General features: G+C 39.2%; 1 protein-coding gene across 1 annotated transcript in view; it reads left to right on the top strand.

Annotated features, from left to right (window-relative positions):
• The window catches only part of LOC133516217 (mitogen-activated protein kinase kinase kinase 4), a 62,856-nt gene that overhangs the window by 3,183 nt on the left and 39,998 nt on the right, over positions 1-19,675 (top strand). The window contains exons 2-8 of the mRNA XM_061849028.1: positions 10,145-10,294; positions 11,236-11,348; positions 12,174-12,301; positions 14,333-14,515; positions 15,319-15,479; positions 15,841-15,941; positions 18,839-19,026. Of these exons, the coding sequence (XP_061705012.1) occupies positions 10,145-10,294; positions 11,236-11,348; positions 12,174-12,301; positions 14,333-14,515; positions 15,319-15,479; positions 15,841-15,941; positions 18,839-19,026 (1,024 nt within the window). The remainder of the gene's footprint in view (positions 1-10,144; positions 10,295-11,235; positions 11,349-12,173; positions 12,302-14,332; positions 14,516-15,318; positions 15,480-15,840; positions 15,942-18,838; positions 19,027-19,675) is intronic.

Raw genomic sequence — 19,675 nt, 5'->3', positions numbered from 1 at the left:
TGTCCCGGCGGCGTTCCCATACCAATCTCCTCAAATCTTCTTGTTTTCCTGCAGAACAGAAGGGCATCTTTAAGTTCGATGTCCTTTAGTTCGTTTTCTACTAGTGAGTCTCTACCAAATGTATTATATCGCAGTGCCGCATACATGATACATTCTGCTAGTAGATGGAAGCTAGTTTCCTCCTTACCACAGTGTGGACAGGAGGCGTCTCTATTTATTTTCATTACCTTGAGATGTCTGTTGAGAGTATTGTGACCAGTAATGATACCTGTCAATATTCTCAGACTGCTCTTACCTAGTTTCAGAAGATACCTGGTTCTTTTGTGATCCATGCCCTTGACCATCATCTTAGACTGTCTGCAGCTGGTCTCTTCTTCCCATTCTCTCTGTGCTTCCAGTTCTTTTACCTTTTCTATGACTCCCTTCGTGACATCCGCTGACATAGGCAGAGCCGGTTCCGGACCCATGTACTCCGTCTCCGCCCCTATCCTCGCCAGCTCGTCTGCTCTCTCGTTTCCTGTTACTCCCTGGTGCCCCAAATTTACTAGATACATTTCAATTTCCATTGAGAACTGATAATTTTATTTAAAATAAGTTGCGTAGATAGGTCTGGATAGCAACTTTTAATTTAAAACACAATAACTTGTGCACAATGAACGTTTTATTTTCATAGTGAGAGTTTTTTAATTGTTAAGTGGGGTGCAGACATAAAAGTGTGTAATAAAGTTTGCTTACACCTTAAACATATGAAATTTTAATAATTTCTATCAGAAATGTACACTGAAACGAGGAAGTTTATTGCTAGTCTTAGGATGACCCAGGCTGTACCTATACCACAAAAATGGTAAGGACTGTATTATTAATCTCTAAAAAACAATAAATAATGACCGGCCACCCGGTTCCCCCGCAAGTTCGTCCACGTTGAGTTTGTTGAAAACATTCAACCGTATTTTAACCTCCGGCGTGAATTATACAGAAATGGCGTAAGGCGAAGGCACGCCGCAGGCATGGCGCAGGCATGATGTCGCTTCAAAACGTTTTCATACAAAATGTATAGACCGCGGGCCAGGTGCATATACATATGTCACATCGTCTGTCATTGCATCCCGGCTGATATTTTTTCAGATGATAGTTTAGATGCTATTATGAATAAAAAAACAGAGCCGGTTGTATCGCGGTGAAAATACCCTCAGTTGATGACATGAACACGTAAAACGCATTACCACTTTATGTCCGCAAAGTATGCGTATTGTGTAAATTACGTTACCGTTTATTTGGAACGCCTGATGGAATGCTACATGCAAAGTAGTCATTTTTTTTATTACTATCGTAAAGGGCTTATTTATTACATGCTCATGCGACTAGCTGTTCTTACCACCGCGATACAACCGGCTGGCGTTTTTTTTGAATTCACAATGGCATCTGAATGACGATGAATGGCGATGACTAATGTCATTCAACATTCCCCAACGGAGCGGCAGCTGACGTCCACGAGGGTTCATCATACATAGCCGGTAGCCACTATACGAGTTTTCGCGATTGCGAGGCGATTGGTCATGGAAATATGTTCCTGGCTCGCGGTCTAGTAGGAAAGCGACGTGTCGTGAATTATACTCAAGTGGTGCGGCGCAGGCCTGGCGCAGGACCGCTGCTTGTCACTTTCATACATTTTGTATGAAATGTCACCTTCATACATTTTGTATGAAAATGTTTTGAAGCGGCATCATGCCCGTGCCGCGCCTGCGCCACACCTTCACCACGTCATCTCTGTATAATTTGCGCCTAAGGTGTGTAAAGTGCAACTTCTTGAACAAGTGTTTAAGAAGTTTGCCGCCAGCCGGCGTGCCGGCACTTATATCTTTTTAATTGTATTCAAGAAATAACGTGGAGCTGTTATCTATTGTAACTATTATCATGAATGCAGCACGAGCCCTATGACCTTGTCCGTCCGTCACCTTAGCACTAGCTCATAATATTACTACTACAACTACGCATACAGAATTGTCACTGCCTATCCATAAGCCAGCGAACAGGGATCCACGTTGTCCCTTTCTAACGCATGAGTAGCACGACGCGTTCTCTTTCTCGCCCACTGCACGTGAAGTAATGCTACACGAGCCCTACGACTTTGTCCGTCCGTCACCCTCGCTAATAGGGTTGTCGCCACATGTACAATTTTATAATATTATATTTTAATCTATTAAAAATGAGGAATATAGTGAAAACAATTATAAAAGACCTGTCAGTTGAGCGACGTTCATACAACTCAAATCCCACCGGCTTGCCTCAGTTGCCATAGAACTTTTGACGACCGGTTTGACCTAGTGGGTAGTAACCCTACCTACGAAGCCGATGGTCCCGGGTTCAAATCCTGGTAAGGGCATTTATTCGTGTGATGAGCATGGATATTTGTTCCTGAGTCATGGATGTCTTCTATGTATTTAAGTATTTATACATATTTATATCTTATATATATCGTTGTCTAAAGTACCCTCAACACAAGCCTTATTGAGCTTACTGTGGGACTTAATCAATTTGTGTAATAATGTCCTATAATATAATAATATATTAAACTCAATTGCCATTGATATATAAAATCCACTTTTACACGCATACACGTATTTGCTTCAGAAATTCTTGGAAAATTATTTATTTCACAGCCAGAGCGTAAGAAACCTCACATTACTCGATGCACTAACAACAATATTCAACTCGCCATTGAATTTCGTTAAAGACGATACATAGCATACTAGTTAGTAGGTTTTTATTTACATAGTGTTGTGAATTACGCTCGGCCGTGACCCTGCGGACGCAAACGGACACCGTTTTCGGGCAATGATGATTTGAATATTTTGTACCATCGTACACGTTGTTAAGAGGCAGCATGGTTCCATTTTTATCGTTTGTCACTATGCCCGTCACTTTCGCACTTACATACTTGTTAGAACGTGACAGGCATGGTGACAAATGATATACAGCCGACCATCTTAGCCCTACAGGAAATAAGGGCTACCGTTTTTGTGCTCACCAGTTGGCGCCACTGGTCCAGAAAAATAGCTTTCAAAAATGTGCTACGTTTATTAAAAAATATATACGTTCTAATATACACAATAGTTATTTGTACAACAAGAGAGCAAAGTTTAATATTTCTTCGAGTGGTTATTTTGAGTCCCGTGATAGTCGTGATACAAGCGAAAGATTCTACAATACGGTCACTTGAATGTTATTTTGTCTCACTCAGTGAGCAAAATGTGATTTTGCTAAAATGCGATTTTACTCACTGTTTTTAAGCAGCAAATTACCCTTGTTTGAGCTGCTGACGTGATAAAGTGTTTTTACCGTCTAAATTTGTCGTTTTTTTTACATGTTTAGTTTTACATAATATATTAGTTGGCACTTTTTTAAACCACTAACACATATTGAACTATATCTAATGTTTACCATGATTAAGAGTCCTTATTCCTACAGACGAGCGTATTTTGTAAAATGCTTCCTTTTTCATTCAAGATTACGACGTAACTATTAGTATTTATTCAAAAACTGGTAACGTACTTAAATAATCGTTTCCTAAACTAGCGGCTCCAACAGTTCAAATTTTCATTTTCTCTTTTAAACCTCTTTTTTAATGAGTTTTTTTGGGAGTCTTTTCCAAATTTTGCAGTGAGATGTGGCGTTTCGGTTCTCAATTTTGCTGTAAACAAGAATCATTTGGTACATGAATGACTACAATTTGATTCAACATATCTCGTACGAGGGGCTGGAATGATTAACAATCGAAGATTCATTTGAAAAATCTGATAAAATACCTTCCGAGTTTTCTTCATTTTTTTGGCGAAAACAGGGTTTTATTATATTTTTTTTCCGCAAATTGTACGCATATTTTGCTTTAAAAATAATATTATAGCAAACTGTAACTGTATGTTAACCTATAAAAAAAAATCATAACTATGGGACCTACATTGCCGTAAATTTATATTTTTTTAAAACACGTATAAATCACGCAGCAGCGACGCCCCGCTCTCAGTCCGCGCGGAGCGCGCTTAGAGGACGGACCTGTGCTCGATTGTCAGGCATTCGTTGCGATCGTAATCAGCTACGGAGTTCCGAGAAGTGCTATATACTGCGATTAGAAAATCTTAATAAAAGTTCATTTTTTACACTATGCTTAACAGACTCTCGCTTATTGATGGATTTTCAGTGGTCCTTTTTTTTATACTACGTCGGTGGCAAACAAGCTTACGGCCCGCCTGATGGTAAGCAGTATCCGTAGCCTATGTACGCCTGCAACTCCAGAGGAGTTACATGCGCGTTGCCGACTCTAACCCCCTCCCGCCCCTCGTTGAGCTCTGGCAACCTTACTCACCGGCAGGAACACAACACTATGAGTAGGGTCTAATGTTATTTGGCTGCGATTTTCTGAAAAACGCATTTTTACTTGAAATTACGTTAGGGTTTGCATTTGCATTATTATTTTTGACCCGGATGAAGTCCAAGTTCTCATGATGGAGTCAGGAGTTGGTCACCAGAACTCCTAATCTACTCATTATAATCCCATCGTGTTTGGGCTCAAAAGATTTGCCCTGACGAACACCATCGATCTAGATGAGGTCCAGGGTCTCATGATGGAGTCAGGAGTTGGTCACCAGGACTCTTTATCTACTTATCATAACGCCATCGTGTTTGGGCTCAATAGATTTGCCCTGACGAGCACCATCAATCTAGATAAAGTCCAGGGTCTCATGATGGAGTCAGGAGTTGGTCACTAGAACTCCTAATCTACTCATTATAATTCCATCGTGTTTTGGCTCAAAAGATTTGCCCTGACGAGCACCATAGATCTAGATGAGGCCCAGGGTCTCATGATGGAGTCAGGAGTTGGTCACCAGAACTCCTAATCTACTCATCATAACTCCATCGTGTTTGGGCTCAATAGATTTGCCCTGATGAACACCATCGATCTAGATGAGGTCCAGGGTCTCATGATGGAGTCAGGAGTTGGTCACCAGAACTCCTAATCTACTCATTATAATCCCATCGTGTTTGGGCTCAAAAGATTTGCCCTGACGAACACCATCGATCTAGATGAGGTCCAGGGTCTCATGATGGAGTCAGGAGTTGGTCACCAGGACTCTTTATCTACTTATCATAACGCCATCGTGTTTGGGCTCAATAGATTTGCCCTGACGAGCACCATCAATCTAGATAAAGTCCAGGGTCTCATGATGGAGTCAGGAGTTGGTCACTAGAACTCCTAATTTACTCATTATAATTCCAACGTGTTTGGGCTCATGAGATTTGCCATGACGAGCACCATCGACCTACATGAGGTCCAGGGTCTCATGATGGAGTCAGGAGTTGGTCACCAGAACTCCTAATCTACTCATCATAACTCCATCGTGTTTGGGCTCAATAGAGTTGCCCTGACGAGCACCATCAATCTAGATCAGGTCCAGGGTCTCATGATGGACTCAGGAGTTGGTCACCAGAACTCCTAGTCTATTCATCATAACTCCATCGTGTTTGGGCTCAAAAGATTTGCCCTGACGAGTACCATCGATCTAGATTAAGTCGAGGGTCTCATGATGGACTCAGGAGTTGGTCACCAGAACTCCTAATCTATTCATCATAATGGTAATTTGATGGTGCTTGTCGGGGTAAATCTATTGAGCCCAAACACGATGAAGTTATGATAAATAGATTACGAGTTCTGGTGACCAACTCCTGACTCCATCATGAGACCCTGGACTTCATCTAGATCGATGGTACTCGTCAGGGCAAATCTTTTGAGCCCAAACACGATGGAATTATAATGAGTAGATTAGGAGTTCTAGTGACCAACTCCCGACTCCATCATGAGACCCTGAACATCATCTAGATTGATGGTGCTCGTGAGGGCAAATCTATTGAGCCCAAACACGATGGAATTATAATGAGTAGATTAGGAGTTCTGGTGACCAACTCCTGACTCCATCATGAGACCCTGGACTTCATCTAGATCGATGGTACTCGTCAGGGCAAATCTTTTGAGCCCAAACACGATGGAATTATAATGAGTAGATTAGGAGTTCTAGTGACCTACTCCTGACTCTATCATGAGACCCTGGACTTCATCTAGATTGATGGTGCTCATCAGGGTAAATCTATTGAGCCCAAACTCGATGGAGTTATGATGAGTAGATTAGGAGTTCTGGGGAGTTCTGGTGACCAACTCCTGACTCCGTCATGAGACCCTGGACCTCATCTAGATCGATGGTGTTCGTCAGGGCAAATCTTTTGAGCCCAAGCACGATGGAATTATAATGAGTAGATTAGGAGTTCTGGTGACCAACTCCTGACTCCATCATAAGAACCTGGATGGACTTCATTCGGGTCATAAATAATAATACAAACCCTAGCGTGATTTCAAATAACACTGAAACTCTATAGCACTAATGTGCGCAAACGATTGGCATCTTGACTAGGCAGCATGGGTGCGTAGCCACCATGCCAATCGATACGACAACGAAACACTATCTGTCTCTCTCTCGTACTAATATGCACAAACGATTGGCATCTTGGCTGGGCAGCATGGGTGCGTAGCCAACATGCCAAACGTTTACGATACGACAAGGAAACACTATCTGTCTCTCTATCGCACTAATATGCGCAATCGATTGGCTTCTTGGCTAGGTATCATGGGTGCGTAGCCAACATGCCAATCGTTTACGATACGACAACGAAACACTACTGTCTCTCTATCGCACTAATATACGCAAACGATTGGTATTTTGGCTAGGCACCAAGCAAGTGTGTGGCCAACATGCCAATCGTTTACGATACGACAACGAAACACTATCTGTCTCTCTATCGCACTAATATACTTTATTTATACCTGCAGTCATTTACTAACTTCTTCATTTTCCATTGGTGTGAAAGAGACAGAATAAAGAGCAAGGGTTATAGTACACTCTGTAGTCTGTACACTTAGTAGTAGTGTACATAAAAAAAACTACTGTGCATATAAAATAAAATAAAGAGTGCCCATATGATATCATATAACACTAAAATTAATGTTGCTTGAAATTATATTGAAAACTATCAAGATTATTCTAGTCTGCATTGAAACGCGCGTCGCGTTGCCGGCGCTCGCGTACCGAGCGCCAACGCCATCTATCGAGCGTTATTTCGTGAAATCGGAGAACGCTCCAAGGATTAAGGGCTCTTAATCAAAAATAGAAAAATAAATTACAACAATTATGAATAAGGAGTGAAAATTCGCGCTAAAAATGCTTCTAACCCCCAAAAATACTACGCATTTAATATTTTGAACGAACTCCGTCTACATTAGCGTCCCTAGCGGCGAAATAAAACGCGTTAGCTCTCATTGAAAAGGAACAAAAGATATGCCGCGCCGCGCGAAATCTGCGACGGAATTTTTGACGACTTCGCGGGTAACGTTAAACCTGAATATCTTTGAAAGTATACTTCTGTTTAAAATTTTGCTAGACAAATCCCTCGGTTTTATCATTAGCTATCTTATAATATAATTATACTGCTGTGGTATGCAGGGTGACAGGGGATACAATTGAAAATAAATGAAAAGGTTTTTTTTCATTTTTTTTTTGATAGAGAAGGCAAACGCAGACGCAGCGAATCACCTGATGGTAAGCGATTACCGCCGCCCATGGACACCTGCAACACCAGAGGGGTTGTAAGTGCGTTGCCGGCCTGTAAGATGGGAGCCCTTGATTAAAACGTGTAAAAATCCAATATAAATAACACGTGACCGTCCATAGAAAAAAAAAAAAACGTTTTTCCACTTCTAAATATTTTCCATTCTCTATGAATTTTTAGTATGTTATTGACACAATGAAAAACTAGGTTTATAGGTTTCCTTTTATTCAAAATTTGCAAAACAATTTTTTTTTCTTATCGACATCAAAATCAAAGTGATATGTTAGGATTTTGTAAGTGGAAAACGTTTTCTTCCGAAATGGTATTTCGTAGAAAAATAACCGTTATTTCGTTAGATTTAAAAAGCTATTCTTCCCTCTTAAGTGACCATTCGTAAACACTATTTCAAAGACATAAGGATCAATTAGGATCTTTCGGTTTGGCCCATGGTTGACTGGTAGAGAATGCCTTCTGGCATCAAGTCCGCCATTTGTACAGTCAGCGTCAAATACTTCGTAGCAGTCAAAGTAGCCAAATAGTTCGGTACACCATATATTTAGTATGGTGTACCGAACTATTTGGCCATTTTGACTGCTACGAAGTATTTGACGCTGACTGTACTCTTCATGTATTGTGCAATAAAGTTTAAATAAATAAATTTAATAAGGGTTACTGGTGGCAAGTTACAAAAAAACCGGCCTTATTCTTCTTCAAGTGTAAAAGTTCGACGACGCGATTGTGATACCGATGATGGAGTTGTAAGCGTCCATAGGCTATGGTATCCGCTTTTCATCAGGCGGACCATAAGTTTATTTGTCACCGTAGTACCGTAGTGGTATATGATATAAAAAATATTAAGGGCAAGTTATTGAATAAGTTACGAGTACCTAAGTCCTCACTTTTAAGTTTTTAAAGGCCCAATGTGCATTACAATGTACATTCCTTTTCAGTCTAATTAGAACCTTTCATAAACCAAATAAAGTACATAGATAGATAGATAGTTAGTCCCTTTATTTGTTTGCCACAATACACACAGGAAATACAATTAATAAAATGACAAAAAAAAACAGATAATACAAAATCATACGAGAGAAATACACATTTATACGAAATAGAGGTAGAAAGAAAAAAAAAATACATTGAAATAATACTGTTCCATACATATAGGAAATGTTGTGTGCGTCGCAGCAAAACAAAAGGGTTCTGGCTCAGTATTACGCTTCACCCTATGGGAGAGGCACTGATATTCTGCCAGGACCAGATCACGTCAACCAAGATACAGTGTAAAATATGCAATATTCAAAGTTATTACTTACCTAAATACCTTGTTTATAAAACTAGTGACATAATTATCATTGAAAGTGTGTACTTACATAGTTATGATATTGAAGTAGCTTGCTTAAGTAATACGTGGTTGATACCAGTGTAATTATAAGAAGGAAATCATTTTTTTTATACAATTATCAAGTAGCGTTTAGTTATTTTCGTTTGTTTCATTGCTGTCTCAAACAAACGAAATTCATCCCAATCCCAATTTAATCTAGAACAAGGTTGAAATTAAAAATAGGAAAATTTTGTTTTCTGGGCATAACGAGGTTCACTGGCAATTCTTAAACCTTATTGCAAAAATATAAGGTCCACCGATGGACAGTTAATTGTGTTGTTAGTTAGCAATCAACTATAATTGGTCAATAACCATTAACATGCCAATGTCTACTATATCTATAATGAGTAGCTAACCATTCTAACCTAACACTTGGCGCAGCACCGTACCGTTTATGCGTAATTAGAATTACTACCTGTACAGTTGCCATCAGATATATCGGAGCGGCCGAGATGCTCAAAAATATCTGAACACGCACCTAACGCCTTGACAATAGAGGCGTGTTCAGATATTTGTGAGCACCTTGGCCGCTGCGATATATCTGATGGCAACGTCATCGTTGAAGAGTTCTGTTCTGTTCATCGTCAGCAGTTCCACTTCATCAAATGTCACTTCTACAAATGTAAATACTTGATTTTTTGATGAAAATCATGGATCCCATCGTCGGAACTCGAACTGGACAAAAAATTGTCTTGTAAATCTAATTTGCTTAATAAGCACAGCGAAGAGGACAAATCGCCAAACGTATACTATGCGTCGTTGAAGAGTTCCATTCTGATCATCATCAGCAGTTCCACTTCATCAAATGACACTTTTTTAAATGTAAATGTTTGATTTGTTAAAGAAAATACAAAAATCATATGCCTTTCACATTTGAAGAGTACCCTCGATTCCTCATTGATCCAATCATCAGAACTGAGTTTTGACAAAAACGGGACCAATCTGTAAATATATAAATTCAAACAAAAAAAAAATTCAAAATCGGTTCAGAAATGACGGAGTTATGGAGTAACAAACATAAAAAAAATATCCAACCGAATTGATAACCTCTTTTTGAAATCTTGAAGTCGGCTTTTTTATAATTAATCTACTTGTTTCTTATTCCAGCGACGTAGCAGCCGTCGTAATGCGTCGCCCGCCGCCTTCGCGTCGCTCCACCGAATACTTACTCGACGATGTCGGCGACGGAGCGGAAGCTGACCTACTTAGCAGCACGCCGCCGAGAGCGCTTATCAGGAAAAAGGAGAAGGCTCGAAGGTAATATTATTTCCCGTGGTAACCGTACAGGAACTACGTGATATGACAACGCAACATCGTAGAATTTAGGATCGAGAATCTTCATGTTTAGTGGTCGTAGTGGATGACTATCTAAAGAAAAATTTCAGCGATACAAGCTTACCTATATCATAAAGGAGTTTAATATCAAATAACTTATTTAGTTCCAGTATTCATCTATGTTTGATGAATGAACCATGTCTGCGATTAGTCATTTATAATTTATTTTAGTCCGCCAGATGACTATTGACGTGTGTGTTATCATGTGGGCTATCTTATCACCTATTAATGTCTGACTCTCGACTGTACAGTGTGATTGATGTTGATTGCTATGGAGACTGAGTGGTGAAATAAAATAGCAATTTAAATACAATAAATGACCCCCGGGGTATGTCCTTAAACTACGTCCAAAAGAGAGGTGTGGGCACTGTGAATTGTCATCTCGCTAAGTGGATGGCACAGCACAGTGTATGTCATTCCAGATCTAGAGTAGGGCCCAATTGGGGAAGTCCACCTTACAGAAAACCGCAGCCAAATAACAATAGACCACTTTAGATTATAGTGTTGTGTTCCTGCCAGTGAGTAAGGTTGCCAGAGCTCAACGAGGGCGTGGGGTGTTAGAGTCGGCAACACGTATGCCTGTTTGCCACCGACGTCGTATTAAAAAAAGAAATAATCCAGTTCGCATGGTATTAGAACACCATATTATAATTGTTCCCTTGAATGTATTACTGGCGGCTACTCTGTCTTTGCCGTCGTGGAAATCAAACTTTACGAGCAAGTGTGATAAAAAACCTTCTCGAGACATAGGTGTAGGGGAGCCGGTGTAGCTTTATTTCATCTTCATAAGCGCATTGTAATATGCCTAATTGAATAATAAACTATCTTTAAAACACAGCTAAGATTATAATTTCTGATTGTAGATGGTGTGTTTTTGGCAGGGAGAATATTGACGAGGCGAGGTTCCAGAAAATGATGAGAGACAGAAGAAATACAACCGTCTACGTATCTTCCAACGATGCTCCTATCATACCAGGTAAATCACATTTATACCATGTCTAATGATAAACAGCCACAGGCAGGCCAGCATATGAGCGCGCGTTAAAAAATCTTTACAGTCGCTTACAGTCAGTTATATCAGAGCGCCCGAGGTGCTCAAAAATATCTGAACACACACTGTAACGCCTTGGAAACAGAGGCATGTTCAGATATTTGTGAGCACATTGGCCGCTTCGATATATATGACGGCGACTGTTTCACTAAGTTTTTGAATAACCTCATCCCTTCCTGACAGAGGGTTTTGATTTTTTTTTTAGCCCTGTCAGTTATTCGCAAAAGCTGTCAATCGCGAATAACTGACAGGCCGATATCCGATATCGTCCGGCGAACTGGTAATCAGTGGGCCCCTTTACCGATAGCAAGTTCAGCAGCCAACCGCATGTTTGACTAAAAAGTTTCTTCAAGGTGTTTAGCTTAAATATCGCGCACTTCAATTATTCATTTATTCATTCACTACTCATTCAGTCACCAAGGGTTGGTCACATCAAACCGTCTGTCACCGTTAGTGTTATGCCTGAGTGGACGCTCGAAGCGGAGCGTTCGGCGGGGCGTGTAACGTGGCGTCGGGCTCACAAGCGACGCGAGCAGCGTGCACGAAGGCCGCTCCTATACGTTTGCATTTGTTTGACATGCACGCCGCACGCCCCGCCTCGGCCTTACACTTAAACAGTTCGCTAAATTTTATTATATGGAAATTTTCATATTTCTCTGCAGGGTGACGTTAATCAGTCCGTCAACTCTGGTTGGTGCAACTGGGCCCTAACTTTCACACCGACACCTAAATATGAAATTTTGATTTCAGAACGTTTAAAAAAACGATGGAGCTTAAAACGATCCACCGACAGAGACTGGAAGATCGAGATGGGACAGCGGGGAGAGGCTAAAGCAGACTCACTACCCCTTACAGAAACTCCAGCCGTGCCTACTCTGGTAAGTCAGATCCACCGGCAGAGGCCCATCACTACATAGTATAGTATTGTTAATATTGTAAGACGTGTATTGTAAAAGTTAATGTTATTGTAAAACTGGCAATGAAAATGAACAACTTTGAAGCTTTTGAAGCTTGTTTTTTTTTGTAAAACTTTGTTATTGCAAAGGTTACTTGTCACTTTTTGACATCTATCAATAAGGATATTTAGACTACGCCCCATAATGGCATCATTGCCTTCAAACCTTCAAGAAAAGAGCGTACTCCCATCTCAAAGGCCGGCAACGCACTTACAACCCCTCTGGTGTTGCAGGTGTCCATGGGCGGCGGTAATCGCTTACCATCAGGTGATCCGTCTGCTCGTTTGCCTCCTCTACCATAAAAAAAAAAAGGCATTTCGCACTAAGTTACAATAAGAAGATTTTTTTAAATTGGTATTAACTCTGAAACTAGGCGAAATCCAGAAAAGTTTATACGACATTTTAGTCTCTAAATGTGATCAGCAATACACTGTTAAAATCTTTCGGTTTATAAATATAAGTACTAAAACTTTTAGTTAAACCTACGTATACCTTACGCCGAAACGCTTTTAAAATCAGTATAAGAATACAGACCGATTCAAATTTCCTTCTAATTTATTTTTGTAACAATTAGAGTAATACGACTTTTTCTAAAACCATTTTAAAATTTTACACATGACGGCAAAAATAAAATTTCCGTTTAGCCTGCAAATAAAATATATCAAACAAGACACTGGTAACTTACATATGAAGGCTACTGTTTATGATAATTGTTTACACTGAAGTTTTATTATGACGATTAAAAAAGCTAACAAGCAGATCGCGTGTGTGTTACTATTTACTATTTAGTTAAACTGTAATAACTTAACCGTATGTTTATGTAAAACGATACTAGAATGTCACCGCAAGTGCTCATTATGTTTCACAGCTATATTACGTTCGCAATAAACATTGTAATTCACGCTTGTAAATCCTATCTTTATTGAACCAGCGAAAGCGAAGATATATTTTAGCTTAGACAAAAATGCTTTGTTGCTGTAAGGCTGTGTTACTACCACAGTTGAGCTAACGGAGCCGGTGCGTAACAGGGGATGTATTTTTAAAAACGAATAGAATCATTTCATTTACCTATCAGCTCTAGAGGACAGCATTCTATTGGTTCTTAACAAACTCTCTCGTGGAAACGCAGCTTGAAGTCGCGTTCTCGTGAGATTAGATGGATTTTTTGTTACCTTTTATGATTTATTTTAATTGCGAAGCCACGGTGGTGCGCGAGGTCTACAGCTCACAGGGCCCGAGTTTTAATATGTCTAAGTGGTAGGAAGAGGCATCTGAAGTAATAACCTTTAAGCCTATTCTCATTATAAATGGATACCATACACTAAAGAAAGTGATCAAGTCCACCGGTGGCTGAGGCGGAAATCGAAGTCGCGTCTTACGCCGACTACTTAAAAAAAAACTGGGAGTCGGACTCGCCGACCGAGGGCTCCGTACTTTTTAGTATTTGTTGTTGTAGCGGCAACAGAAATACATCATCTGTGAAAATTTCAACTGTCTATCATGGTTCAAGAGATACAGCCCGGTAACAGACGGACGGACAACGGAGTTTTAGTAATAGGGTCCCGTTTTACCCTTTGTTTATGGAACCCTAAAAACGAGACGACGACCGCTTTGGCCTAGTGGGGACCCTGCCTACGAAGCTGATGGTCCCGTGTTCAAATCCTGGTAAGGGCATTTATTCGTGTGATGAGCATGGATGTTTGTTCCTGAGTCATGGGTGTTTTCTATGTATTTAAGTATTTATAAATATTTATATATTATATATATCGTTGTCTAAGTACCCTCAACACAAGCCTTATTGAGCTTACTGTGGGACTTAATCAATTTGTGTAATAATGTCCTATAATATTTTTTTTTTTGTAATAAAAAAAAAATCATAAAATAATTAGATTTGTTCCCTAGTTGGATATTCTCCTTATGTTTGAATTCTGATAAAACTTTATATTGGTCCAGGTGGAATCCTGCAGCCGCTTCATGTCCCTAACCTCGCGCCTGAAGTGCCGCGCGTCGCACGCCGAGCGGGCGGCCGAGCGCGAGGCGCCTCAGGAACAGCTGCCAGAGTCCCGGGTCAACTTCCACCGAACGTTCAGCATGCTTATTAATATGGGGAATGTGGACAAGGGCTGTAGAAGAACGGTGAGTTCATACATGCGTCACTTTTTGATATTTAACAAATTTAACACATATCAGTGATAGAATAAGGATCAAAGTCAAATGGCGTTCTAAAAGTTTGAATCATGTGTCAAAACATGGCAGTAAATTTACAGTGGCTACAAAATTTTCTTTCACAATCCACCTCTATTTCAAATTCTCTTTGGCATCATGGTAGCTCTCAAATGAATAAACCGATTTGAGCACGATTTTCCGTGAAAAAAATCGTTGACGCATCTATGATGGTAATGTTATAATTTCGCCGTGATTTTAGGGTTTGTGGTAAACTTGCAGATCTTGATAGTCAATAAATACACTGTAAATATGAACACAGATTTTTGTTTAGTACAGAGGTACATCGCTCACTGCGGGCAAGGCAATACTGACTGCAACTAACTTAATGTGTACACTACAGGTTCCGTACCCAAAGGGTCAAACGGGACCTTATTACTGAGACTCCGCTGTCCGTTCGTCCGTCTGTCCGGCCCTCTGTCACCAGTATCTCATGAACCGTGATAGTTAGCCAGTTGAAATTTCTACAGATTATGTATTTCTGTTGCCGCTATAACAACAAATACTAAAAACAATAAAATAAATATTTCTTTCCAATCTCTAAGTTCTCATCCAATCACCGAAGTTAAGCAACGTCGGGCGGGGTCAGTACTTGGATGGGTGACCGTTTTTATATATAATGGTACGGAACCCTTCCTGTGCGAGTACGACTCCCACTTGGCCGGTTTTTATAATTTCAAGTTAAGAACTATTTCTAAAATTTAGTTTTTTTCCAGATAAGCCGGGAAGAGCAAGTATGGCAGAACGAACTCAAAGACCTGATATGGCTGGAGCTGCAAGCCAAGATTGCCGGCCGCACGCTAGCGCAGCAAGATCTCTTTCTCTGCTCGCAGAGGAATATTATACCTACGTTGATAAAGAATATTATTGACTATAAGTGAGTATGCCTTTTCTTCACAAGTTGGTTCTAAAGGCCTGTTTGTATGATGTATTTATTTAAACTTTTCTTCGTCGCATAATTAAAAAAAAAACGATTAGTCTCTATGTAATATATAATACTTGCTATGCCTGCTAGGAATACCACAATTTATGAACAAATGCGTTGAAAGTGATGAAATATTTATGAAACATGAATTAAAATAGGTTACCATAAAACATTAACTTAGTATAATCCATCTGGCAAACCAATTTGTCAGTAAGAAATTTGTATGATTGTTCAAAGTTGTATGTTGTTGTACAAATTCTAAATATTCTACCTTTTCCACTGATAAAATTGGCATGCCATTATATTTTTTTAGGTTTGTTAATCCGAATCCGTGCAAAGGCCGTTCTAAGCGGCTCTGTGCAACCAACGGTTCCCGCGAAGATCTCACCAACGAAGACCCTGATGATGAGACAGGTACGTCACGTTACGCCAAAGTGGTCAAACATATATTTAATTTATTTAATTTTTTTTTTTTCTTTATTGGGGAAAAAAACAGATACAGGCCAGTAATATATACGGATAAGATTCTCAAATAATAAATTTAGCCTACATCCAAACACAATTCCCACTAGGAGTTTCGACAATAATTTTACGACAGCGTTGTAATCGGAACTTAAAACAGACATCCTTACTTATATTAATACTAAACTATTACAATATTTATCATATCCTACTAGTATGTACATAAACACAAAAATAGGATTATCGAATTCTAAGAAGAATACGGTAGTAATTATAAGCACTTATTCTACCCTCCTGAAAACTGAATCTACCTTCCAACAACCTTATTATAAATATTGGGTAATACTTTTAGCTTTCTCTTCATCTACATATCATATCATGCAATATTTAACCTTAACTTACACATGAGTGGGTTCTGTTATTGAACACAGGTAATCATACAGTGTGTCCCTAGCCATTGGACAAAGCCGAAATGTACATATGCATTAGGGTATTTAGAACCAGTGTACAAAGTATCATAACAACCGGTGTAGCGGTTTCGAAGAAATTAACAAATTACCATTTTTTACTTTGGAGCGGCCTCTATGTGTTAGTAGCTCCTAAGGTAATATCCTCAAAGAATAGTATGGAACCTTCTTCAACCTTTTTAATTATCATTTTTATTTATGACACTTTTAAAAAATGACATCATTATCAAATTATTCGAACAAATTGTCAAAAACACTGCCAAAGATTACCACAGTGTGTTTCTTTTTGTTGTCGATTATTGTAAATAACTTTTATTCGAATTTTTTTTTTTATCTTTTGTTCTAATAAAAAAAATATTAACGTCAGAGCATTCCTGAGAAGTAACCCTACGTGGGAGTTCAGGGTTTGTCCAATGGCTAAGGTCACCCTGTATTATATTTCAAGCTAATATTACCATTATAAGTACAACCAAACAAACCGGTCCGTAGGCCCACCATAGAACGTTCTCACAGTAAATGTCTCACACTTATATATAATTTTACTTTTTAACTATGTGTAACAGTAACGCAGTTAATGTGAAAAGGTTCCACACTGGGTCGGGAATCCATCTGTTCGATGTGTTGTGCTATATCGGAAAATTGCAGCAAAAAAAACTACATTTTAGCTAACTACTTACATTTTTTAAATTATATTTTAGTATGGAGTAAGTGAACATTATTTACAACATAGGCAATTATGTTTGAGTCAAGTATTCTGCTTAACTCTGTCAATAAGTGATTTATTTAGCCTCCTATACACAATTTTTGACACATGATAGATAGATAGATAAACCATTTTTTCGCTTGCCACAATACACACAACTAAATACAAAATAATACAAACAATAGCAACACCAAAATAAAAATTAAATAAAGAACAAATAAACATCAATAAAAGGTAATGTGTGCGTTGCAGCAAAATAAAAGGGTTCTGGCTCAGTAATACGCTCCACTCTTTCGGGTGAAGCACTGATAATTCTGCTAGAACCCAGATCACGAACAGATTAACGATGTAACAAATAAAACATATATATACATAACAGCATAACAAATAAAACATATATATACATAGGCGCAGATTAGCCGGGGCAGAGGCAGACCAAAAAAGAGATGGCGGGATGACCTCGACGCTTTTTGCAGAGACTGGCGGGAACATACTTCAAACCGTGATGAGTGGCGGAAAAAAGGGGAGGCCTTTGCCCAGCAGTGGGACACAAAATAGGCTATTTTATTATTATTATTATTTTATACATAAATAATTAGTAGTTTGCCTATAAAATAATAATAAGTGTCGTAGTATGGATTATGTAAAAGTGTGGTGCGTGTTGGTGTATAGTACCTTATTATATCAGATGTCGAGTATAAAACGGTCTACAACACATCATGATAGGATCTTGCTTGATCGGTAACATTATTTTATCAGAACACCTTTGATATCTAGAAATAAGGATTTATTTATATATAAAGTTGTGATAGGATAAAAACATTGCAGGCTCGATTAACGCGGCATACATTTTGGTCCCGAGAACTTTCGTTTAAAATGATTATTCAGCCAGCAAATGCCTCCATTCTCTTTCTCGATAATAATGTTCCATTAGCATCTTTGCTGCGGCATTGGGTCAAATTGGGTCTAATTCTTAATAGCGTTAGGTACAGAAAAGAGAATTTGAAATAGAGCTGGATTGTCAAAGAAAAGTTTGTAGCCACAGTAAATTTACTGGCATCTTTCGACACATGATTAAAATTGTTAGAACGTCATTTGACTTTGCTCCTAATTCTTTTACTGATATGTGTTTAATTTGTTAAATATCAAAAGGTGGCGCCATCTAATAGATCGAAGGCCAAAGGTATAGCGGCATCGTTTCGAGCGATGGCGCTACAACCTTTGGGTTATGCCCGGTAAGATGACGCCACTTTCTGATATTTAGCAAATTTAACACATATGAGTGAAAGAATAAGGATCAAAGTCAAATGGCGTTCTAAAAGTTTTAATCATGTGTCTAAAGATGACAGTAAATTTACTGTGGCCTCAAAATTTTCTTTGACAATCCACGTCATTTCAAATTCTCTTTGACAGTCAACATCCGTTTTACTTCAATAATATTTACTATAGGGAGCGTGCATGAACTGTAGGAGGCAGCACAGGAGCCGTCAGTTTTTTGGCGCGAGGCGTAAATGTGATGTTTTTTGTTCCGATGTAGCCCACAAGATGGCAGAACCTACTATGCACAAGAAAACACGTGACGTGTACATGTGCATGGTTTATGGTTCCGATTCAGGCCACAAGATGGCAGATCCTCCAACGCGCACGGCCCCTATTACTACAAATCTAGTTCATTTCAGAAGAAGACAAGCTCGGCTGCCTCTCGTTCGACTGTCGACTCTGTTCGTCGGCCATCGGAGCGGCCATGTCTGCGGTGCGCGCGCTGCTGGACGCCTTCCACCGCGCCGGCGCGCTCTACCCCTCCAGCTGCGCCATGACCGCCGACCACAACCTGCTCGCCACCAGCCTCTTCCAGAACAGGATCAAGGTATTTAGGAAGGATTGTCTACTACCCACAACACGAGCCATTATGCCGTTGCGGCAATCCGTCTCTGGAATTGGCTACTTGACAGTTTTTTGTAAATAATGTCAAACGATCTTGATTTTCCTGAGAATCAAGTGTCTATATGGGAATCATGGCATTTAAGCAACACGAAGGTCAGAACAGAGTTAAAGTGACGCTCGCACTCGACGATTGAAACGCCGCTAACAAAATGATAATGTGATGTGTCGTCATATCATATAAGTCTGTCCTAAAATATTGCGTTTATGTGTATAGTTGTCGTACATATAATTTATTTTTAAATAAAATGCATAGAATCGTATGGTAACATTTTTTGTTTGTTTTTAAAAGACTAAAAATTTTTTTTGGGAGACTTTGAAGCCTTGTATTTTTTTATAATCTCAATATAATTTATTGAATTCCACTTTTTTATAATGGATGGCTCATTTTCTATTCTTTTAACTAAATTTTGTTATAATATTCAACATGTGTCAAGTACCCAATTCCCTCCCTCTCTTTATTCGACAAGCCCCAAGCAAACCGGTTTTCGAAACGATAACTTAGCAAACATCTTCGCAATAAAGTTTAAATAAATATATTATGCTGATTGTAAGACTAGATCAATTTATGTACG

This window comes from Cydia pomonella, chromosome 3, assembly GCF_033807575.1.
Source record: "Cydia pomonella isolate Wapato2018A chromosome 3, ilCydPomo1, whole genome shotgun sequence".
Lineage (NCBI taxonomy): Eukaryota > Metazoa > Arthropoda > Insecta > Lepidoptera > Tortricidae > Cydia > Cydia pomonella.
This window is presented reverse-complemented; position numbering and strand designations above follow the sequence as displayed.